Genomic DNA, 26644 nt, shown 5'->3' on the forward strand with positions numbered 1-26644 from the left:
GTGCAGCATGCACACTGTCTGTGAATGGTGCAGGCTGCTTTTAAAGTCAAAATAAAATCCGAATTGGCCCTATTTACTTCTTAAAACCTGTATTGTGTTCAATACAGGTCAATAATACAAAAAGTCCTGCACACTAAAGCAGCAAAACCACAACTTCACTGAAAACTGCAAATGTTTTGATAATGTTTCTATCATTTTTCAGTATATCTGTGGTTTTATCTCACAATTAGTGTTTGTGTATTCATCAGAATAGATTTGGAGAAATGTAGCATTACATCACTTGCTCACCAATGGATGCTCTGCAGTGAATGGGTGCCGTCAGAATGAGAGTCCAAACAGCTTGTAAAAACACCACAATAATCCACAAGTAATCCACACCACTCCAGTCCACCAATTAATGTCTTTTAAAGTGAAAAACTACATGTTTTTAAGAAAAAAAATCCATCAAATAGGTTTTAACTTTAACTAGTCGCTTCTGACCAAAATATGAGTCCATAATTCATAATAATGCTTCCACCATTGAAAAAGTCCATCTCCTGTTGTTTCTCACATCAAAATCCAGACACATTTGTTTAGAGCCATTTTGGCTTGTGAACAGAGCTTGATCTGATTCAGACAAATTATGGATTAGGGACTCGTATTTTATTTAAAAATGTTTTGATGATGGATTTGTTTCTTACAAACATGTAGCTTCTGTCCTCACAAGACGTTGATTGCTGGTGTGGATTACTTGTGGATTATTGTGGTGTTTTTATCAGCTGTTTGGACTCTCATTCTGACGGCACCCATTCACTGCAGAGCATCCATTGGTGAGCAAGTTATGTAATGCTACATTTATCCAAATAAGTCGAAGGCTTCCATAAATATTTAGTTTATACGTAGAGTTATGTTTTAACTAAGTTTAATGTTAACAAAAAATATTTGGTAGTCCATAAATTGTAATCTATTGCTAGTCTAAATTTGCAGTAGATTACATCTGGTGCAACCGACTGGGGTGTTTTTGTCATTTTGGATTACCATGACATACCCACAAAGCCTTCTAGTTGTTTTCTAATACATGCAATACAAATTAAAATAATTCATAGTCTTTTTTTCGTGTTGGAATGAGTCACAAAATGGGATGCAAATGGAGGTTCGTGTCAAAAAGATGCAAAAAAATGGAGCAGGAAAAATCAGTGTCAGCAAGAACAACAAACAAGCCACAAAAAAGTTAATTTCCTAGAACGAAGGGGAATCGTTTCTAATTTAAATACGCACCCAGTGCCTTCCTTACCACAACAACCTAATCCAATAAGAGACTTTGTGGTGGACGAGAGAGAGAGAGAGAGAGAGAGAGAGAGAGAGAGAGAGAGAGTGCTTAGTGCTGAATGGACAGTCCTGAGAGTGAATGGGGCTATCATGCCCAGCGGCCCATTCTGACATTAACACAGGCCCTTATGTACCCTGAGAGCCCGGCTAATGATACGATCCCAGCGCTGCCAAACAGAACCACTGGGGCTCTCAGAGGTGTGTGTGTGTGTGTGTGTGTTTACATCGCTTTAATGGCTCCAACCAGCGTCATACACTCACTGCACCCTCTCATCTGTGACACAGATGAACACTTCCAGAGAAATCCATTTTCCAATGTATGTGTTTATACACAGTTACTCTATTAGAGAGAAGGGGGTAAAACAAACATCAAAATAAAGTACAAAGAAAGTAATAAAGCTACTTTCACTGCAGAATGGACTACTGTATCACATACTGAATGCTGGATTATGTATTTTTTTTCCTGTTTATTATTTATTATTCTTTTAGGGTAGGCAATAGTGTGAAACATTTAACTACAAAATATCACAATACTTGCACAGCTGACTGCATTAAGAATTGCAAACATTTCTCATATTACAAGTTTATGAAATGATGCATTATCTCATTAAATATGCATTAATTTTAGATACATTTCCAGAACAGAAATCGGAACACGGGATAAAGACAGGTTCAAAATTCTTGTTTGGTTTTGTTGAAATCTTAGAGTTAAAAGTTTTTGCAAAAGAGATTTTGGATCTCTTTTATCACTCCAAAAATCAATGCTAACAGCCATATATATATATATATAAACAAACCTCTCTTTTAACAATAAATTTGAATATAGATTAAATTAAAACTGTAATTAATTTAAAAAGCAATATTTTAACAATATTTGTGATTTAAAAAGCATTTTTTTATTGTGTTTAGTACTTTTTAAAACTAGTATGAGAAACACTATGCCATATGAAGTGTTCCCACATTTAAACAATTCCTTTCCATGACTTTTCCACGACCTTTCCAGATGTTTGTGGTTACCGGAAAACAGATCATTTTGATTCAGACCAATTTACTAACTACTTGGAAAGAGCCTTGAAATTAAGCTCTATAGCTTGAGATGATGTTTTATACATATTATAAATTACAATTCAACAAAACAAACACACACACACACAACAAACAAAAACTTTACAGAAGTCTGTGCATGCTTAATTCAGCAAATTAACCAAACCACTTTACAGAAGTCTGTGCATGCTTAATTCAGCAAATTAACCAGGAAATAAATATAACATAAAAATACAATACAATAAATGAAAAAAACTAAAAAACTAAATTACAACTAAAATTGTGGTTGATATTGCTTTCAGATCATAGTCAAATGGAACAAAAGGTCAAGATTAGCACATTGCATTGTGAGATTTAAGTAAATATAGGTCATAAAATGCTATGCACACAGAAAATTAGTATACACAACACTTTATAGTGCAGAAATAGTAAGAATAGCATGCTGTTCTGCACTATCCTCTGTTTACCGGCACACACACCAGAGGTGAGTCCATTAGCCCTTGTGATCAGGGACATCGGTTGCACAAAGTCTCATGACAGCCATTAGCGCAGACCGGAGAGTGAGAACACCTGGACACATCTGTTCATCAACAGCATAACCCTGAGAGAAGCTTTCCAGCTCAGCCGCAAACCAGCGCGAGCAGGATCTGCTCTGTTTATTTGACGAAGCAGTCTGCTGCATGGCCTGCCTGGTTTGTTTGAAATGTCAGATGTGCTGCTTCACGGGTTGGGGTCGAGAGACAGCCGAGTTTAGCTCTCCGAGTACGACATGAGATGCATGAAGGAATACATGGAGAATGACTGAGTGTGATTTGAGGAATCATTCATGTCTGGAGCGCAAACAGTGCAGGACGAGTTACATGACAAAGTTTAATACAAACCAAAGTTAAGAGTGATGCTTGACTTAGTAGATAAATCATGGAAGAAGCTTTGAAAATCTTTGGGTCAATAACACCAGAATAGCTAGTAACTATAGTCTTCATGCAGAAACTATGGTTTATTAGAGTATAAAAACACATTGTAGGTGACAGACTACCATTCAAAAGTTTGGGGTTGGTAAGATTTTTTAATTTTTTTGAAAAAAAAAAAAAAAAGTATCTTATGATCAGTGAGGCTGCATTTATTTGATAGAAGAAAAAAAACAGTACAAATTGTGACATAATTTAAAATAACTTTTATATTTGAATATATTTTCAAATGTAATTTATTCATGTGATTACATTTTCAGCATTACTCCAGTCTTCAGTGTCACATGATCCTTCACAAATCATTCTAATATGCTGATTTTCTGAACAAGAAACATTTCTAATTATTATCAATGTTGAATGTTGAATGTTGTGCTGCTTCATATTTTTTGTGAAAACATCTTTGATGAACAGAAATTTCAAAAGAACAGCATTTGTTTAAAATAGAAATCTTTTGTAACATTATAAATGTTTTCACTGTCACTTTTTATCAAATTAATGCATCCTTGCAGATATATGACTCCAATCTTTTGAATGGTGGTGTGTGTATAAATACAAACCCGATTCCTAAAAAGTTGGGACACTGTACAAATTGTGAGTAAAAAAGGAATGGAATAAGTTACAAATCTCATAAATTTATTTTTTATTCACAATAGAATATAGATAACATATCAAATGTTGAAAGTGAGACATTTTGAAATGTCATGCCAAATATTGGCTCATTTTGGATTTCATGAGAGCTACACATTCCAAAAAAGTTGGGACATGTAGCAATAAGAGGCCGGAAAAGTTAAATGTACATATAAGGAACAGCTGGAGGACTCGTTATTAGGTCAATTGGCAACATGATTGGTTTATAAAAAGAGCCTCTCAGAGTGGCAGTGTTTCTCTCAGAAGTCAAGATGGGCAGAGGATCACCAATTCCCCCAATGCTGCGGCCAAAAATAGTGAAGCAATATCAGAAAGGAGTTTCTCAGAGAAAAACTGCAAAGAGTTTGAAGTTATCATCATCTACAGTGGATAATATCATCCAAAGATTCAGAGAATCTGGAACAATCTCTGTGCGTAAGGGTCAAGGCTGGAAAACCATACTGGATGCCTGTGATCTTTGGGCCCTTAGATGGCACTGCATCACATTCAGGAATGCTACTGTAATGGAAATCACAACATGGGCTCAGGAATACTTCCAGAAAACATTGTCGTGTGAACACAATCCACCGTGCCTATTCGCCGTTGCCGGCTAAAAACTCTATAGGTCAAAAAAGAAGCCATATCTAAACATGATCCAGAAGCGCAGGCGTTTTCTCTGGGCCAAGGACTCATTTAAAATGGACTGTGGCAAAGTGAAAAAACTGTTTCTGTGGTCAGACGAATCAAAATTTGAAGTTCTTTTTGGAAAACTGGGACGCCATGTCATCCGGACTAAAGAGGACAAGGACAACCCAAGTTGTTATCAGCGCTCAGTTCAGAAGCCTGCATCTCTGATGGTATGGGGTTGCATGAGTGCGTGTGGCATGGGCAGCTTACACATCTGGAAAGGCACCATCAATGCTGAAAGGTATATCCAAGTTCTAGAACAACATATTCTCCCATCCAGACAGCTACGTAGAAGAAGGATCCGGGTACTGAAATGTCCAGCCTGCAGTCCAGATCTTTCACACATAGAAAACATTTGGCGCATCATAAAGAGAAAGATGCGACAAAGAAGACCTAAGACAGTTGAGCAACTAGAAGCCTGTATTAGACAAGAATGGGACAACATTCCTATTCCTAAACTTGAGCAACCTGTCTCCTCAGTCCCCAGACGTTTGCAGACTGTTATAAAAAGAAGAGGGGATGCCACACAGTGGTAAACATGGCCTTGTCCCAACTTTTTTGAGATGTATTGATGCCATGAAATTTAAAATCAACTTATTTCTCCCTTAAAATCCATTTTCTCAGTTTAAACATTTGATATGTCATCTATGTTGTATTCTGAATAAAATATTGAAATTTGAAACTTCCACATCATTGCATTCTGTTTTTATTCACAATTTGTTCAGTGTCCCAACTTTTTTGGAATTGGGTTTGTAACATTAGCAATCTGATAAGAGGAAAGATGAAATAAAGCTTTTATTTGTTTCCATCTGAAGATAAAAAGAGGGTTGCTGTGACTATCTTAAACAATCACTCTACAGTAATTAGCCATGCATCATTTGATTTTACATTTCTTTGGATCCAAATGAATCATATATTCATTCGTACAATGAACTGATCACATGAAACTCTGAAGGTAAAATAAAAGATCTGAAATGTCATTAAAGATGATGAAAACCAATGCAACAGCAATCGTTATATAAAAACCAATGATTAAAACAGGGGCTTGGGTCAGGTTGGGTTTTTGGGTGGTTTAATGCAGGACAGATGAGGACAATGTCTCTGTTGGTACAAATGACTTCAGCATTTAGTCAATCAGTCTCACAGAACTGACCCTCATCCAATAGGTCAACCTCCCTCCCCGCTGAAGCGTCCTGTTACGTAACGGCGAGACATAAGAGCAGGACGGCAGCTGAGGTCCTTTGCACTGCTGCCACATTTGAGGTGCCAGCTGTCATATGAGTGCCAAGCAGGCATCGCGAATGGGACGCCATTTACTCACACACTCTCCTCATCTAGTCTGTCTTTACTGTTACATAACGGTGAACTGAGGATGTTACGTACGGTAGAATAAGGGGAGTCATGATGACTAGTGATCAAATTGAACAATGATTAAAGGGCGAATTACCAATTAGTGTTGTTTGCTACACTACTTATGAAAAGTTTCAGGTTGGTAAGAAGTTTTATTATTATATAATATAAAATATATATATATATAATATATATATATATATATATATATATATATATATATATATATATTCTGCTCTGCTCACCAAGGCTGGATTAAATTAATAACAAAAAAAAAAACTGTAATACTGTTAAATATTATAACTACTAAAAATTACTTTTTTATGTGAATATATTTTAAAATGTAATTTATTCCTGTGATACAAAGCTGAATTTCCAACAGTGTTTCAGGGTTCTTTGTTGTAAAGGAAGTGCAAAAGAACAGCATTCCCTCTCTGCCAGTAGATGACGCTTATGGAAAATCATAAATACAACAATGTTACTTACATTATTAGGCTTCATATGAAGGTAAGCTGAAAAGTAAAAGCCACTGAAACTTTTCTGAAGACATTCAATTCCCTTCAGATGTAAATTCATATAACCGCAACGGCCCAACCGCTAATTTCATGGTTCTTGAATTAAGTGCTAAGTGCCGATCTATACCGATCTAAGATCAAACATCTGGACCCATGTTTGTCAAAGAACCTGAAAACACAAGACTTGTACACCTCTGGCCTTCAGGATCAGGATAACCTCTTCAGATATGATGTAAATGACTAAAGTGAACATTCCCGTCTCTGCAGGTGCCACACGCATTAGGACCACTGATGCTGGTTGAGGGAAAACAAGGAAGCACTTGCTGCTTGGGGTCACTTCCGTCAGGTCAAACGCCTGCAGCACACCGTCTCACACAGCCTCACACAGCCTCAGAGAGCACACTTTGTTTTAGCAAAGCATAACGTTACTTGAGGATTCACAAACACACACTTAACACACCAACATATCCGTCACTTCAGATTACACACAAATGCTTCAGGGGATTCAAACTCAAACTCATTGGAAAAACAACATTTCAAAATTACTTTATTGTACATTTGCAACACTTTTGAAGTGAAATGTCCAGTGAGTGGCGATGAAGGAATGTTCAGTTTCATCCAAAACAGATGAACTTGAATCTGGCAACGTTTTATTACATTGGTGGTTGTATGTATCGCAGGACTTTGGAAATGCATGTCTAGTGAGTGGTGCTAAAAGTGCTCTTACCAAGTAGTTAGTAAAAGTGCTCTATTGCATTTGAAAATGACATACCACCTACTGTACACTAAACCTAACTGATAGCGTTAACAAAAGAAAACTTGAAATAAAAATGCATTTGCTGAAGCAAACGTGCCATTTTATCTTGCTTCTATGAGTTTTTGAGCTCTTTTATCATGACTTATTTCATGGACTCAAATCTGAGCACTCAGTATCACACGTGCAATGCTGCACCAGGCGCGCAACCTAGCATGTTTACCATGTCAGAAAAGCCATTCATATAGAGCTAATAATGTTATGTAAACATCAAAATGCATTTGTTTACAAACCATACACTATGGCAAAACTATTTTGAGGTCATGACACTGTACTGTGCATGGAACGTTGTGAAAATAAGTATTTATTAATCGATAATCTAACCCGAAATCAAAATTTGTGTAAAAAGGAATAAAGTTGTTAGTGTTTTACTACCACTAGTGTTGATTTCAGCTAGAAAATGCAGGTAAATAGGTATTTGTATCAGTATGTTTCTTTGCAAAAATGTAGATTGATGCACATTTCCAATGAGCCAATGTTGACCAATTTGCATTCTGTATTTTACACAATCTAATTACAAAAAAGTAACTAAAATAACAATCACATTACCACAACCATGGTAACCATTTTATTCCTTTATTACCATGAAAAAACATGAAAATACCATCTGACAATCAGTGAATGAACATGTCTACATTTCCAATAAGTAAATATCATCACTGGTTTTACTGTGCATTCTGTGAATTTCTCAGGAACTAAGATTTTTGGACAGATTTTGGCTAGAATTGTCCCATTCTCAATGCTAAAGAGATGTAGGAGTGTTTCTTGCAGGTCCTGTACAGATGGATCACATCTGTGAAGGAAGCACAGAACCCCTACATGCCCTCTTTCTCTCTATCTTCACTCGCTCTCTTTTCTTTCCTTTTCTCCCTCCCAGTGAGAAGAACAGGAAGAGATGTGGCATAAAAATCCCTATAATGTTTTTAATCGCCTCTAATGAAAATGTTAAAGCAGCATGACAGCGAACTAAGCAAACACATAAATGGCTTTATCCATGTGAGCCTGTGAAACAATTCTGCACATTACAACGGCGCGTATCTGCACACGCACACACATAAGCAGCTACTAAGTGTGCTTAACGTTTTAAAGCATGGCACTTATTGAAAATGAAAACAATGTTGGCTTTGTTTCGGCTATAATGTCTTCCGTGTTTAGTAGATGTATATTTACTATCTGTTAAGTGTCAAGCAGAAACAAGCCTTGGGAAAAACCTTAAACAAACAGAATAATTTGTACAAAGGTCTTTCAATACATACCAAAAAAATCACTTAGTATAAGCAAAACTGGGTTAAAGAAGCCAAAAAAACCTAACGTTAAATCTGTCCCAGAAAATACATTAGTATTATGAGAAAAAACTGATTTAAGCTAAACTTTCTGGGCAGTAGTAGCATAAAAGTAGCTTAGCTTTTTAAAAAACAGTTTTTTTTTTTCCTAGTAACACACTTACTTGTACTTCCCCTCAACAATTAACAGTGAAGCATGACACTGCAGTTTGAGTGCATTTTTAGTAGCAAAACCCAAAATTACCCATGGTTTTATTATAATAAAAGTGTAACCATGTTTTTTTTGGCAGATTGATTAGTATTTGTATGACCACAGTTTTACTACAAATAACATGGTTAAGCTATGGTTAGTGTAGCAAAACCATGGTTAATTTGTGGTTGCCATGGTTAAACTACAAAAACCATTATTATTTTTTATTAATTTGTAGTAAAACCATGGTTAATTTTCGATTGGGGACAATATTTAATTAAATGCTATATGATACAATGATACTTCTGTGTTTAATGCTGTTGAGATCCTCATTGTTTTTGTGCCAGATAAATGCTCTGAATGCAGAAATAAATTATATAATTTAATAGTTATTTATTTACAAAAATACAATGTAATTAGCTTTTTTTTTTATGTAGCTAACTACTTGTCTGTACTGTACCTTAGGATTAGCTTGTAGCTTATAGTCTTAATGTCACCATTAAACGGAATTAGCAACAGATCTTTCCTTCCGTATTGTGACGTACATCCTTGTGTAATTATCAGAAAAAATGTAGGGACTTGTTTATATAGCGGTTTTTGATTGGATGTTGAGATGTTGGTGTGGCACTCAAAAGTGGAGGTGCGGGGTTTAAATGCTACTTCATGCTACAATGCTGTCTGTACTGTACTTTAGGATCAGCTTGTAGCTTAGTAAGTTTTAACGCCGCAATGAAACGGAAGTAGCGTCAGATCTTTTCTTCCGTATTGTGATTGGAGTGTAACAGATTATTGAAAAAAGAACAAACGTAGGGCGGGACTTGAATTCTATGTAGTGGTTGTTGATAGGATGCTGAGGTGTGGGTGTGGCACTCAAAAGTAGAAAGGCGTGGCTTAAGCAGACTAGATGATTGGAGAAGACATTTTGATATGTCAAAACCCACACTAGATCCATTTACATGTATTTAGAAAAAAAGATGAATCTTCGTTTTATGCCGAATTCCTTCCCCTACTGCACCTTCCCTAACTGATCAACAGATCTGTGCACTTATTGTGTTTTTACTGTGATCATAGTCAGATCTAGCAGCGGACAGCAGCAGTTCTCACGGTATCTGTCAACTCCTGACGCAAAGCAGGGCTGGTTTCTCACGCGAGCTCTGACGGTGGACCTGTGACTGCGCGCTTTCACATTATTAGTAGTTACGTGCTTAACCCGGCTAACGAGCATCCGAAAAACACTTCCAGCTGTAACGGTCACAATTGCGCAGGCAATTATCTGATAGGCAAAACACACACGCAGACAGAACCATCAAGATTGGCGTTGGCAGCTAAGGTGCGAGCTGCAGCAACTTGTCAACTAAGCAAGTTTGTTTCTTGGCTGCAGTTAAAATCTTCCAGCTGCCGTTTCATTGTTTCCTCTGAGAGGCCGGTGGTAAAACGAAACGCCGGCTGTTATCAAAGCCTCACAAAACACTTTTGCGTCAGGAGTACCCTCAGGATACGTAGGGGGTTTGAATGCACGTTTGTCTTGATAACAGGGAACTCAAGTGTTAAGTGAGTGAGTGAAGTGACATGTGGCCAAGTATGGTGTCCCATACTCTGAATTTGTGATCTGCATTTAACCCATCCAAGAGCACACACAGAAGTGAACACACACACACCGTGAACACACACCCGGAGCAGTGGGCAGATGATGCTGCATTGCCCAGGGAGCTGTTAGGGGTTCGGTGCCTTGGTCAAAGATATTAGTCACTTTTAATGAGGTAATGTCACATGGTTTTTAAGATGCTTTCCCAGAGACTCACAAACACAAACAGGATTGTTATAATGTTTCATGTTATCAGATTCTACTAAATATTTATAAGCTAAACATTAAGCAATTTATAGAGAGGAGATGGAAAATTTTAAATAATAATAATAATAATAATAATAAAAACTTGGTAAAAACTACACTGTAAAATTATTTTGCTAATCAAAACAGATTATTGTAGTATGTTTTACAAGAAAATACTACTTTAGACTTTCTACTTCAAAATTACATGTTTAACGTGTTACTTTCTTGTTTCTTTGTAATTTATTGTTTATTGAAAGGACCATATTCATAAAACATAAGAATTAACCTATGCAAATAGTCTGTAAAACCACTACAAAATTTATTATTAAATTCAATGTGACAATTTATATAATATATTATTTAAGAATAATTTTCACAGAAATTGGTTTCAAATTAAGGCTATTGACTGATCAAAACTAAAGGGACTATAATTATAAACAGAATTTTTTAATATTTACATTATTTATTATTTATAATTTTTTTATTATTATTATATTATAATTTATTATTATTATTTATTCAAATGATCAACTAATCTTAAAAGTATATATTTTTACATATTTTTTTCCAAGGAACTTTTTTTATTATATAAAAAAAAAATAAAACAATTATATATACTATTTATATATAACTTATTTTTAAATATTAAACAATTATAATATAAAATATACTTTTATATATTAATATAAAAATAATTGTTAAATTAATTGCACTAAATGACTCTAATTATTATCAATATTGTTCAACACTACTTTGTTGACTTGTATCTTTTTGAGCAAATGTTCTATAAACTGTCCAGAGCAACTTTGCTTCCCACTAATTCAAATATACTTAGAAAAAGGCAAACCGTCCCTCAAATACGTAAACCCTAGCGCAAGAATGAGCGAGAGAGACGGTCTGACAAACAGACAGATGTACAGATGCCGTTTTTGTCGATGACTGGCTCAGCTCTGAAACTTCCCCCATCACTAAACCATCTGCCATCCATATTTTCGAAACTAAAACACGCCACCGCGTGAGTTAACAAGACAGGCCTTGTCTGGGGCCGGCCGCTCATCTGGGCAGCAGTGGGGGAGCTCCTGGAGAGAGATGCGCTGGGGCCCGGCCAGCCCAGGTTAAAATAACACGCCACTTCTCAGCAGCTCAAATACATGTGACAAACACACACCCACTGAGAACACTAGTGAGTGCGCACTATGACTGGGAGATAGAAATAAAAATTAATGAATCTTTTTTCAGCATTTGGTTGATTCAGTTTATATTTACCAAATATGTATGCATTTTTTTGTAAATATAAAATATTTTAATTTTTTATTATTCCGTAAATGTTGCCAAATAGATGAAAAATCTTTAATTAGTCAACTGGATTAGTAAGTTAAAATTAACTAAAAAAAATTATTTAATAAATTTAATTTATACTCATAAGTAAAATAATACATAGTAAACAAAAACATAATTAAATATCATATATTTAATTAGTAATCTGGATTTATAATGTTTCATTAATGAAGAAACAAAACATTTATTTTTATAACTATAAAATATTTAAAAATATTTTATCAATTTAATTTATACACAGTAAAATACATAGTAAATAATAGCAATATATTTAGATGTAAACTCTTTAATTAATAAAATGGATTAGTTATGTTTACTTAAAAAAAGAGTGGTTAACGATAAAATAAAATAATATTTAATCAATTTAATTAATACACATTAGTAAAACAATACATGGTAAAAAATAGCAATAAATTAACTGAAGCAGGGTTTGATTTAAAGTATGATTCACAGAAATAAATCAAACTTTAATGCCATTTTTGCATGTTTGTACATCACAGCATTGTTTAATTTTATAATCACCATCAACATCATTAGAAATATACTGTGATTACTCAATGTGCATCGCCCAGCCCTAGTAAAGACCACAGTCCTCACTTCTTGGCATCTCATTTACTGTAATATGCGACTTAGTCAAAAACACTACATTTCCAGAAGCCTTTGAACAGCTTGTATTCTCATGACACACTTTTACAGCAGCTCGAGGTTTCTGGCATGTGTCCGGCCTGCAGTTCGTTTGGATTGACATATGTAGAACAGTTAATGTCATTTGTTTTTTTGTTTTTTTTTCACTCTCTCTGTTCGCGCCAGCTGCGCACCTGGTTCAGATCGAAGCAGGGGGAAACAGCACAGCTCTTCCTAGCTTGTTTGGAAAGAGTCAAACTGCTAGCATTTTTAAAATGGATGAGGTTTTTGGCAGCCACCCTCCCAGGCAAGACAGCTGAGGCTACACATTCCAGGCCTGGCACGGGCCGGCTGGACGCGAGGCCTCTTACAAGCAAAATACAGCACGTTGACGTCAAAGATCCCTCTGTCTGCTGCAGCGGACGGCGCAGACGAGACCAATTAGAGCGAGAGGGAGCGAAGTAGCGTAGACGCAAGCCTGCAGGAAGGAAAACAACCCTCTGGTGTAGATTAAAAATCTCTCAGCCTGGCTACTGCAGGTCGGGGCAGAACCGCGAGGGACGGCGCACGGTCCACTTCAGACAGGAAACCATTACCTTCAGGCCACATCGTCTGCTTTAAGTGAGCTCAAGCACTTGGCTTTTTTCACATCTCATTGCTTTAAGAGGTTTATCATCAACCCCAGCCGACAGAAAAGTCCCACCTACTAACCTCGTATCACCAGTGGGCTGCATGGGAAAAGGACCCCCTTAAAAACAAAAAAAGCCCATGGCACAGAAACGTACTCCTGGTCTCTATGGATCTCCATTTGCGTCATCCCTCAAATAGCTCCTTGCACACCCTTTCTTCTCCTCCAGAAATCTAATACGTTATCCTTTCCTCCATCACAAAAGAAACAGAAACATCTCAAATTCTCAGGCCACTAAAAATGCCACTGTTTTTCTACTTTTGGGGAGAAACGACAACTGGGGAGGACCCTGCATTTAATCATCCGGAGAAAAGACAGCAGCAAAAGCTTAGTCTTTTAACGAACGTAAAACGTGAAATCTTTTTACTTTCTTAATGCTCTTTGGTCATTTTTGACTGAAATGTTTTGGTTTATCGGAATGGTCCCAAACTTGGTAAAGGTTATGGCACTTGGAAATTATTTAAAAAAGTTAAATGGTCCTGAAAAAAAAAAAAACAGCCACAGGCAAAAACTGACTGCATTGGAAACGAATGGGAAGCTAATTTCATCTAGTGGTAACATATGGGACTGCACCCAAAGTTTTTTTGCGATATCAACCTCAAATTTGGAGCACACCTTATTTAGACTTTTTTTGCACTTTTAGAGTATAGTTATTTATATATTTCATATAAAACTTGAAAATAATATTTTAGTGCATTTTTCATAATGAATTTAAACTTCTATAGCTTACATAGCAATAATCTGCCAATTGTTATCTTTAAAAACATCAAAACTTAAGTTTGTGCTCCAAAGCACTGAAGAATTTATGACAGTTAAATTTGGAAATGTCATGTTCATGTCTATGCTCAAAAAGCGGTTAAATGGATTACAACTATTGCACAGATATAATTTAGTTTCATAAAATACCCTAAATTTCTAAATGTTAAATAAAAAAAAAATTTATCGAACTAAAATATAGTACATTCATTTCATTTTAATAAAAGATGTGGACATGTTTGACCAGCACACGAGGAGCACCAGAGGGTTAATACATTCACTGCATGTAAATAAAAAATCATCAACCAATAAAATGGATAATTTTCACATTTCCTAGGCTCCTAGAAGCAGACGTAAACTTCCAACCACCTTATTTTACAGCCCAAAGTAAGCGGTTTTATCTAAATGTGCAAGACTTCCGATTCATTAGCTGCTATTGGTATAAAAAAAACTTGCTAGATTTACAATGTTAATAACTGTGGAAAACATCATCACAGTCTGTGAAAAAGGTCCATCCCTTCACTGCATGTTTTTTCTCATTAAATATCTGTTACACTTCAAAATGTGTCACATTACTGTAAAATGTGTTGAATATTATTATTTGTGCACCCGACATGCCTGAAGACGATGTGTCGGGTCACTCAAACAAACACAGCAATGTTTTTGAAGCACTAAAGAGCCAGTGTTTACTCTCATGCACGTCAACCTAAAATATGAATCGCATAAGCCTAATGCACACTTTAAGACAAAAGTTGCACTTTTATATTCAAAGTCTGCCACAAAACATTCTAGATTGTAGCCAAATTGCAAAAGCACTGGTGAGACATGCACTTAATAATTGTTATGGCAAATTTAAAAAAATTGTAATCACAAGAAGAAACAGAACACAAGAATTCTAAACAAGAACAAGAATTCTGTATTTTTAAATGTGCACAAGTCATTTTATTATATACTTGTATTTCATTTTTAAGGTACGTTTAGGACTTTAAGACCTTTTTAAGGACATTTAAGTAATAAATTAAAAGGAAGGAACACAATGCATCCATATGTACTCAAAAAGTTTAAAAATACAACTTCCATTTGGATCTCCATTCGTTTGAAATTCATTTTACAAAAAAACAAGCTTTACTAGAATATGTACATACAATGCAAATGTCAAAAAAAACTTAAATCAAAATAGATACAAAAATGACATAAGACTTAAAAAAAAGTCTTGTTTTATCAGGAATTTACTTAAGTGAATTTATGATTAAAAAGGTCAAATATCTGCCATATGTCCTAAAAAAAAAAATCAACTTAATTCGAAGAGAAAATTTGACAAATTTGATCTGGTTAAAAGCACAAATCGTACTTAATTTTGTTTAATTTCTCAAAATAACAAGGTTCCATATCTCTATTTTGCATCTCAGGTAAATGTATCTTGATTTAATGATGTTAAGATATTTCCATTGGAAAACAAAAGACACAAAATTCTTATATTATATAGAAATATATTCATTTGCATGTTCATGCAAGACCGAATGCCATGACTTTAAGAATTCCAGACTTTCTGCTCCAATTCTAAGGCCTTAATTTTTGGAATTAAGACTCTGTAAGACCCACAGAAACCCTGATTAAACTGGGACAGGAGAAAGAATTTTAACACTGAAAAATGACTCACTTCCCCTTTAAGAGCAGATTTAAATACTCTCTGCTCCGGCTCACGGCGAACAGCTTTTCCAGGCAGCCATGGGCTAATCGCAATTCAGTGACCCGCTAAAGGCTACTAAAGGCTCCACGCAGTGAGGTGTCTGAGTTAAAACGGCTCCTCGTTCCATTAAACGGGGGTTTTCCACGAACACCGTCCTCTGGAGACCTGTGCTTAAACTCGGGCATATGCAGTGAGCTACGCTTCAGTTTACCACCCAGAAACACTCTTTAATAACCTTCAATCATCTAGAGCACTAGTTCACTTGAAAACTAACAGTTCTTGAGAACTAAAGGTCCAAACTGCAAGTACTGTATCAGATTGAGGAGCTCAGGCCACACAGTTCATAAATTCGACATCGGGACACACTTATTAAAATCCATAAACTCCACGTAAGGTTATTTAAGTTTATAGAAAGATGAGTGGGCGAAGACGTTTCAGCCTGGTTCTCAGTCCATTTGAAGACCGTTACGTAAGTCACTTCACACAGCGATGTTCATAACGGGAATGATTTTCTGTCCGTCACTGAAAATGCCCAGGGCATGTGCTCTACTGAGTGGATGACAGATAATGGTCAAAGCCGCTCTGAGCTCACTTCCTGTTTATGAACCAACCACCCAAATTAAAAGATTTACTAATGCGAGTTTGATGCTTGGCTCGACTAAGACTCCTCAAATAACTACAACAACTATATCTGGCATTGCTGCAGCTCAAAGAGTGGAGTGTGATGATAACATACGAAAATCAATTCATCTTTCTTGTGCACTCAATTGTTTGGACATTTTTTCAGCTTTCTTGTGCACTTTGCTAATCAACAGTCTAAATATTACTAGTCTATAGTAGGCTTTATCCTAACAATGCATTTGAAAAATTTATTGAAAAACATGTTTGCAACACCAACATTCTCAGAAAAAAAAAAAAAGCTGTCACAAGGATGGTGTCCTTTTAAAATGTACACCTTTATACTTTATTTACCTATCTTTAGTACCTAAAGTGTACATATTAGACCCTAAACGGTACAATATTAGTAACTTTTGAAAATGTACAGCCCCAGCAACAGGTTTTGTACATTTTTTTTTCTTTTTTCTGAGAGTGAAAATCATGGGTTTGGTTTCCAGGAAATGTACTTTAAAAGCTAAAGTTAAATGAATAAATCTACCTGTACATTTTGGAAGATGCTATTTTTATCCAAAGTGACTTACATGGCATTTTATCACTTCATGCACTTCTTCGGGAATCAAACTCATGAACTTGATTTGAACTGCTTTGAACTACATCATGTACAGTAGTGGCCAAACGTGATGTCCAGCCAAGGAAAATTGATATATTTGCCCTTTATTCAAACATCCTGATGTTATTTTCTAAACAAATTTAAAACTTGTACCTTAAGACTACAAAAATACAGCATGTGCTTCACATTTCAATTGTTTCATTTGTGAAATTGCATGAAAATGGCTATTAATCAAATGATTATTCAAAGCTGTAAATTAGACAAAGACTACTGGAAGAAAATACAATTTCAGTCTTTGTACTTCAAATTTTCATGTTTAATTCAGTTCTACTTGCCACTTCTTTGTGAAATTTACAAGAAATTTCTGAGTGAAAATTATTTCAAACTATTTATTTTTATTTATTTTTTTAGTTGGAGAACCAATTAAATATTAATAACGGATTATACTGTAGTCAATGTATACTTAGTTTGGCTTTTTTGTCAAATAGTTTCTTAAGTTTAGTGTTTTTCTCTTCCCAGTATAACACATTCCTCATATTTTGATGGTTTAATTAAACTTATAGGGTCATTAAAAGCAAATATTGTGCAAATGTCCTCTCTGGACATCACTTTTGGCCTTTACTGCAGCTTGGTAATAAGACGACTCATGTTTTACTGTGCTACTGAAGTATTTGTTTACCATCAAAACTAGCATTTGTCTTCAGATGAATTGCAAGAGATGCACAAACACAAGAAGCTTTTAAAATGTGATTTACTGACAGATGAGGTGCTATGAAAAACACATTACCCACCTTCAATTTTCTGTGAAAGTGAGACTTCTGATTCATAAGTCATGTAAATATCTAAGTGCAGTAAATGGTAAAAGTATTTGCACCAAAAACCAGTGTGTTTATTATTTTGATATATTATCATAATCATATGATAACAAATACCTGTTTGCAATATCAAGCTGCATAATGGACTGTTTTTGTACAGTTAAAATAACTTGATACTAGAAGTCTACAAACACACCACTTTTGTGTTAAAAATATGAGCATGCAATGATGTCAGGAGCATGCAAACATCAAATTAATGTCACCAATACGTGATTGCATCCATGTTTTCATAACAGTTGCAAACTGAACACGAGTTCACGGCCCTGTCGCAGAAAACTGCTTTCACACCAACCAAGCTCTGACGTCAAACAGACACCAAAGGCTTGTCTTCGTGCACACTGTTCTGTGTGGCCCATTAAGACACACAGGTTATTGTCAGAGCAGACAGCCAGGACGACATGAACAGAGCAGGGGTCCCCAGCTGGCATGTTTACACAGCCAGACCACACAGATAAAACAACTGCACAGAAACCGCTATAGGAACTAATATCTCTCCAGACATCACACATGTGCACCAGGTGTGTGTGTTGCAGAACATGGAAAACACTCTGGTGTCTCTGTTCTTTTCCATATCACTAGTGTTGCACCGACAATGCATGGATTTGTCACAAATTTAGTTCCTTTTAAGGTTCTCGTAGGCAAAAGGTCCCTAATGCATTAATTATACGGTCACTAGGGGGCGCAAATCAAATACTTGAAGACCAAAGCAGCAAAAAGACCAACTTCTCTGTGAAAACACGAAATGTCCAGTGAGAATAACAAAGGAAGAATTTAATTCATACAAAATTCTTCCATTGTTACAATGCAAACCATGTCAATTCATAAACATTCACTGCAGGATTTAATGCAAAACTTCAAATGCAAGTTCATCTTATTTTCACATAAATGAGCTTAAATCAAGTCTGCAAACAGGACAAAATGATAAACAAATGTCACTACAACATTTGCAATTTATTTGACAATTAATCAGCGCCATGCTTAACAATAGGTTATTATTTGGACGTATTTATTTTCAATAATTAGATCATTTCAACTAAATATTCTGTGTACTTTGCTAATCAACGGTTTAAACATTAGTATTGTATTGTTGGCTTTATCCTAACAATGCACTATACATTAAAAAAATGTTGTAATATTTAATAATTATGCCGACTAATCAATCTATATATCTATATATATTTATTCTTTTTAAAAAAGCGTTGATGACCAAAAATAAGGTGACTGGTTCTTTTAAAAAGCTACATAGCTTAAGAAAATGTACAGCTTCACTGTAATTGCAGCCAAATACCATGACATTCCATTGACAAGTCAAATCGTGCAACACAGTCTTCAGTAGCCTACCTGTGTGTATGTAGCAAAAATACCTCTAATATTCACAAACACACGCTTAACTACATGAAAACTACATGCATCTTCACTGTAGTGCATAAACATCTGAGATTTTTGTCTACGTGCCAAAATATAACAACGCATGTCAGCACAGCTGTAAAATAAAAAACACACCTGATAGAGTACAAGAGGTCGAGGTACACTGCTTTAACCATGAGCTTTCCTGCTTGATATTATGTCATACTGTACATGAAATCTAAGAATGCATGCTTGAGTGAAAGCGTTCCAAGTATCCAAGTAAGTGACAGGACAAACAAAAACCTCTGGAAAAAACACAACGGACAGATAGATATATGAACATTACGCCATTATAATAATAATAAGAGGTAACATTTTAGATTGGATTATAATTCTACACAACAGCTCATTAGCTTTACTACTATAATTTATGCAAACAAACACTACCGTGAAGCATGACCTATTTTTTATTAATACGATCGATGGCAACACTAAAACAGTCGTTTTGATAAAAGCGCTCTTAATCAAGAAACAACAGCTTAAAAAGTGTTTAAAGCGCGTCCTGACGCCGCGTTATTGTTGTTCGCGTGAATAATAATAACAAGGTCACGTTTTAATCCGCGAACATGCAAGTTACAGTAGACAAGCAGCGCGATCGATAAAGAGCCCCTACCTGGTCTCTCTGCAAGCAGGGCAGCGACGTCCTCCTGTGAGGTTTGCTCCTGGGCTGGCCGTGCTGTGCCATGTCTGACGAGACTACGGAGCTGGACCTCCTGCGCCTCTTAAATACCGGAATATCTCCCCTCGATCCCTCCCGGTGTGATGCGCCCTGCTCCGGCGGCAGCAGCCTGTCCGCATACCTCGCCAGCAGGACCCCCAGCACCCCGAGCAGGTACGCCAGGTAGGGTCTCCAGCTGGCGCGCACCTTCTGCAGAGACAGCAGCGATACAGTCCTGATGATGCTGATGAAGAGGAGCACAGAGATGCCCTGACCCAGACGCACCACCATGAGCGCCCCGCTGGCCAGGCAGGCGAGCAGCACCAGCGCGGTGGCGGTGAACGAGTACAGCTGCTGCGCATCCAACAGCGACTGTGCCGCCGCTTCGCCCAGATGGCACACGGTGAGCAGAAACACGGCGGTGCGGATGAGCACCCCGCAACGGAGCAGATACACGCCCACCCAGAAGAAGGCACACACGAGCGTAAAGACGGGGGAGAGCAGCTGCCACACGAGCTCCGCGAGCGTCACCAAGTGACACGCGCGCTCCGCGTCCCAGTCCGCGGCGAGCAGCGCGAGCAGCACGGACAGCGAGGCGACGCACGCGGCCGAGGAGAGACTCCTACGGCTCCACACAAGAGCCAAGCGCGAGTGCCAACAGTCCTGCTCCGCGGGAGTGACACAAGTGCGCACATAGCCGTTGCGCACGGTTTCCAGTGCCATTGGTCACGGAAGAGCACGCGTACGCGCTCGCGCACACACGCATTAATGCGCAGAGCCGCCGTTCCTTTTCACGTGAGTCAGAGACTCTCAGACTGCATGCGAGACTTCAATGCATCCTCCTCAGAGTCAAAAGTAAAGCCGCGGTGCGCGGAGGAGGAAAGCAAGCCCGTTTTCTTGGCAATGCGTAAAATCCCTCATCGCCTTAAAGATCCAGTCGAGCGGAGCGAGGAATTCCTGATGTTTCTAGGCCATCATCATCATCATCATCAGTGATCTCTCCCCCTCTCTTTGTTTCTCTCTCGGATTATTCCCCCTCTCGAATCATTTTCACGCGTGGAAACTCTCACTGCACAAAAATTTCCGTGACTTCTGGATCGTATTGGCCCAGTGTCCCGTCGCCCGCGAGGCGGTCCTTAAGCAGCGAGCGCGCGCTGCTCCGTATCGACAGCCAGACGGTGATCCCGATATTTCAGCATCAATCAGTTGATTTATTGATTTCAGCTGCTCGCGTCCATGTGCTTTCTTCCCTCTTTTATTTTTAAAACTCACCTTCACCGACGTCATCATCAGGACCTCTCTGTTTATGTGGTTCGTTTAATGGGCGGGAAATAGATTTTTTTTTTTTTTTTTTTTTTTTTACATTTGGAATTTGGGAAAATAAAAATAAAAGAAAACATCTCATGGTTTTATTAAACCTAACTATTAAATAACTTTCATCATTTGTGTGTGTTTGCTGTGCAAAAGGTGAAATGGCACTACGTGTACCTGATGCGACCCCTAAAAATTGTTTGAATACAGCTTTTCTTATTTTACTACAATTTTATAGTAGCCTACATTAAACTAAAAATCACAGTTCCCTGCGTTGTCACACAACATTAATATAAATGTCGCTCTTTGGGTTTTCACACTTTCTTGACTTTCCTTTAACGATAATATTTTAGCAGACTTAAGAGTTTGTATAAAAAAAGTTAATTTATTAGCTCCATGCAGTTATGAAGGACGTTATTGATTTATTGATTTATTTATTATCATCTGATGTTGTCTCACTTTTTTTATTTTCTTCTTCTTTGACTTTCTTTCTTTGGTATTTTATTTTATTTATTTTTTTACAGTGAATTTTAGTTGACATTAACATTGACTGATAATCACAATCCCTGTGATATCAAACAAAATTCATATGAAAGTTATAGTTTATTAACATTCACTGATAATAAATGGCAATTTTTGGCAATTATTTTTACTGATTTAATTAAGGTTTAATCAAGATAAGGTTTAATCTTTTGCATCTGTGCACCCACCCCCCACCCCCCAAAACACTTAATCCACCCCAGATATGAAGTACAGTATTATTTGATATCTTAGAGTTTTATTAATTCAGTTTTTCTTTCTTCAGTATTGTTTCTTTCAGACAGATTTTTATTTTACAGTAAAATTTTATCGATTTTGCGATATCAAACAGAATTCATATGAAAGTCACTATCACTGGTTTTTCTGCTGGTTTAATTGAGGCGTTGTTAGTTTTTTACACAAACCTTCAGTTATTAGCCTCAGATATCAAGTTATTAAGTTTATTTGATTCAAGCTTTTGGCTTTACAGTAACATTTTACAGTTTGTTACCATTCACAGTAAACATTTACTTGTCAATGCCTGATTGAGATCAAACAAAATCATATGCCCATCATTTGTTTTTTCTTGTAAACTATTAGTTCTTGCTTAGCAATTTTCCTCTAATATATAATTAGCTATTTACCATTCACTTGTAAACACAAGTCCCTATCATTGCAAGAGCGAGATCAAACAAAAATCCTATGAATGATGGCATTCCCAATCTGGCTGCCATTCACACAGGCACTCGTTAATGTGGGCAGAATTCCCAGGAGGAAGAAAACCAGTTTCCAGCACAGGAACTAAGGACCATCTCTCCGTTGGCTGGGCAGAAACTGGCAGCCCAGGCATTTCAAGAGTCTGATGGATGTCCATGCACATCCCACGGTGACGCTCCGAGTTCCCCGGCTACAGGGAATGTGGGAGTGCTTGTTTGGAAAGCTGCAGAGGCAACAGTCTCTTCCGGTCTAGGCTCCCGGGTCAGTCGAGGGCCGACTAATATTAAGTCCTTGCGTCATGTCCTCCGTACAGCAAAATAAAGATATGAATAAAAATTGCAGGGAAAAATCCTAAGTGGGAACCCAGCAGAGCTGCTTCTGAGGATAAGGAAACGCCTCTGTCAAAATAAATGCCTAAATCCTGTATTATGATGTTAGGTCATAATAGGTTAATTCAATAAGTGGGAAATATGCTGAAGGGAAAGCTCATTTGGCATTATGGAATATTATAAATGGTATGAAGGAGCTTAAGTGGTCTTAAAATGAAGAAAGCCAAGACTGAAGCAGTGTTATTTTGGCATCACTGAGTTTACTATTAAAGTCTTTATTAATATTTTTAATCAGATTTTATTTCTATACTTCCCATATTTTATATAATTTTTTAATGTGTTTGTATTTTGGCGTGTGTGTATAAATATTTATTATCAATAATTTGATAAATTTTATTCTTATTAAGTTTTTATTAAGTTCTTATTAACTTATTATTTCAGTTTTTGTTATTTCAGTTCATCAAGTTAAAATGACAAATATTTTATTAAATTTCAGTTAGCATGTATTTTATTTTAAGCAACAAAATGTCTTTATTTTATTTTTAGTATAATGACCCTGGACTACAGTAACGACGGACACATTTGTGTTTCATCAGTATACCACAAAATATTCTTAGTTGCCAAAAACCACTTGATGCTGAAGCCATTCCCTGGTTTGCCACTAAAGGGCACTACTTTTTGTAAGTGATAAGATGCAATGAGCAAGTATTTAAAATGTTGTCCTCTCTAAACATCTAAATGTTTTCTGCTCACCTTCGTAACGAATCCAGATTGATCTCTGAAATGCATTAACCTGAGGCCATTTCGAGCCTGTTTACTGTACGATGCTCTCGAACATTCAGTTCCATCGGAAAGACGCCCTCAAGCCAAAGTTATACATGAGAAAAGAATAATTGTACGCAGACACAGAGGTGTTTACACTTAAATCTATTTGCAAGTCTCAAAACATTTTAAAACTGCCTGTCTGAAACATCTCGCCGGCCTGTGATAAATAATCAGACACTCTGGGTTCAGAAAAAGGCTGAAATAGAAGCATGAAACTGTGTGGGGGAACCAAACGTGAGAGTCCAAAATGCATTACAGGTGGAGCGATTGAGGATTAAGTCTGGGAGAAGATTCAATTTCCCTCCTAGTACATCAGCTCTAGCATAAACCCCGGCTTGGCACAAGACGCCGAGTATAAAAGCATAATTTCACCTCCACCCCTGCTCGCTCCTCGCTGCTCTCTAGACACACTCCTGTGGTTAGGATCTGAATGGAGAATGTTCTCTATGCAGAGAGCCGTCCTCCGGGAACGCTGGGATGGAATTGTGGGATACTGTCACCACACGGGCCGGGTTTTCAGCAATCTGCCTGAACATTTACATAAGTCATTTGAAACATGCATTGTGTTGGTCGAGCACACTGTTATTTCTAAGAGTCATGCTTGTTAAATGTTCAGTTGAAAAAGGAAGTACATCGAACGCTTGGACGTCATGGACCTGCCAACTAACTATCAACTAAAACAAGCAATTCGTAGTCCCAGCCTTTCATAATGTCACATGCACATAGTGCTTTATACAATACAGGCTGTTTCAAAGCAGCTTCACAGTAATAAACAGTGTTAATGTTGCAAAATGCATCACTTATGAAATCAATTTCAGCTATAAAGCAGCTCTACAGAAGACAATGGAGCCATTATGCAGCTCAAATCAGTTCAGCGTTGATTCAAGATGTTGCAAAATGACTGCAAAGCTTGAAAAAGTCAAAAGGCAACTTTCTCTACCTATGAAATGACTTTCATTTTTCGCTGACATCACTAAGACATCATTAAGCCCTCCTCCAATCACCTTTCACAGTGCAATCAAATGGCTAACTCAAGCCCCGCCTACCTTTTTTTTTTCTTGAAAAATATTCAAAAATGCATTCCATTATGGAAAGAAATGAGAAATAAACTGCAAAGTGCGAAGGTTATCTAAAACTAAAACTATTAAAACATCTTGTTAATTGAAATAAAAGAAAATAAGAACTCATTACGTACAAATTTTTCATTTAGTTTAAGTTAAAGCACTAAAATTACCAACTAGAAATAATATAAATATAAACAAACTAAACCGAGAATAAAATAAAATTAAATTAAAAGCTACAATTTAAGATAAACAAAAACTAACAAATAACAAGATTACTAAAAATGTAACTAAAATTAAAATGAAAAAAAAAAAAGATAAAAATGAAAGCTAATTTAAAATATAAATAAAAGTATAATAGTAAATAGACAATACTAAAATAACCCTGATTGTGAACAGTTTAAAACACTGGCGTGACAGATGAGCACAAAACTGTCTGAGAAATTAAGTAATTTTTACTTTTGGATGGAGAGCAATCTGTTCATATACTATTCTGCTAGTAGTTTAGTGCATAACCGCTCACAGACTGAGATTGCTTTGCAATTATTTGTACCCTAAAGAGATCCGAATGAACTGGGATTGGTTAAGTTTTACGTAATCGAAATGCAAAATGGACCAAAGGTCTGTCAGCATGAGCCTGCGGTGAAACAAACCTCACTGATATTTCCGGAACCTCATTAGCATCACATCTTTCAGCTAAACTGTATCTGTTTATTTCAGCTGTTGCATAGAGACCAGAGCTTGACATGTTTTGGTACAAAGGATCCAATCTGACCCAAAAACGTGCTCTGAGACTTTCCGCTGGGCCAAAAATCTTCTTCTTGGAAGAACAGCCAGTTCTAGAATGGTAGCAGACAACCGCTGAAGCGTAAAAGCAAAAAAGCCTCCTGTAAATACAAGTGCATGCTTTTTAATTCCCTCCAATTACAGTCATTCATAATCACAACAATCTTTAATAGCAGGTCAGCACACAGAGCATTTTCAATTGGGCCTTCATTACTGACGTCTGGGAGAAAGAACAATGAAGTAAAGCTGCATTCCCTCACTCAGGGTCACGGTGACCTTTGACCCCAGCAGCCAACAGCTGCTCGAAATATGGCAAAATCTGCCCGTGTGGAGTGTGTTCTGACCCTATGGAAGGTACTTGTGACTTTTTTCTCAGAATTCTGAGTTTATTTCACACAATTCTTACTTTTTTTTTCTCAGAATTCTGTTCATATTTCACAATTCTTACTTTTTTTCTTGCAATTCTGAGAAAAAAGTCAGAATTGTGTGAAATAAACTAAGAATTGAGAACTGAGATTATATCTCTTGATTCTGACTTTTCTCAGAATTGAAAGAAAAAAAACTCATCATTGTGAGTTATAATATCAGAAATGAGGGATATGAATTTGCAATTACGAGGAAAAGTCAGATCTGTTATATAAACTCTTTCTAAACTCTTTTATAACTTATATAAAAAATTCTACCTTTTTTTCTCACAATTGTGAGTTTATATCCAATGATTCTTATTTTTTTCTCACAATTCTGAGAAAAAGGTCTGAAATGGGAGAAAAAAATAAGAACTCTATAAACTAAGAAATAAAGTCTTTTTTCTAGCAATTCTGAGTAAAATCTCATTTCTGAATTCTTCTCAAAATTGCAATAAACTAACTTTTTAACAATTATAACTTAACAATAAAAAAAAAATTCAAAAAAAAAAAATTTTAAAACAAAAGTCTGAAAATGTGAGACAAAAGTCAAAATTGTTAGGTTATTAAGTCAGATTTGTGTGATATAAACTTGCAATTGCGAGAAAAAAAGTCTGAATTGCAAGATATAAACTCAGAATTCCAACTTTTTCTCACAATTCAGAGTATATATCTCACAATTCTGACTTCTTTTCTCTGAACTGAGACATAAACTTGCTATTGTGAGTTATAAGGTCCAAATCTGAGGAGAAAAAGTCTGATATTTTCTTACAATTGTGAGTTTATATTGCACGATTTTGACTTTATAACT

The 26644-nt window shown here is 36.4% G+C and overlaps 1 protein-coding gene across 3 annotated transcripts in view; it reads right to left on the reverse strand.

Annotated features, from left to right (window-relative positions):
- The window catches only part of LOC109109169 (cGMP-inhibited 3',5'-cyclic phosphodiesterase A-like), a 95120-nt gene extending 73938 nt beyond the window's left edge, over nt 1–21182 (reverse strand). For all 3 annotated transcript variants that reach the window (XM_042721630.1, XM_042721629.1, XM_042721628.1), the window contains exon 1: nt 19837–21182. In XM_042721630.1, coding sequence (XP_042577564.1) covers nt 19837–20604 — 768 coding nt within the window. In that variant the 5' untranslated portion in view covers nt 20605–21182. The remainder of the gene's footprint in view (nt 1–19836) is intronic.
- Nucleotides 21183–26644: the final 5462 nt, after the last annotated feature.

The sequence above is a fragment of the Cyprinus carpio genome, chromosome B4, assembly GCF_018340385.1.
Source record: "Cyprinus carpio isolate SPL01 chromosome B4, ASM1834038v1, whole genome shotgun sequence".
In the NCBI taxonomy this organism is placed as follows: domain Eukaryota; kingdom Metazoa; phylum Chordata; class Actinopteri; order Cypriniformes; family Cyprinidae; genus Cyprinus; species Cyprinus carpio.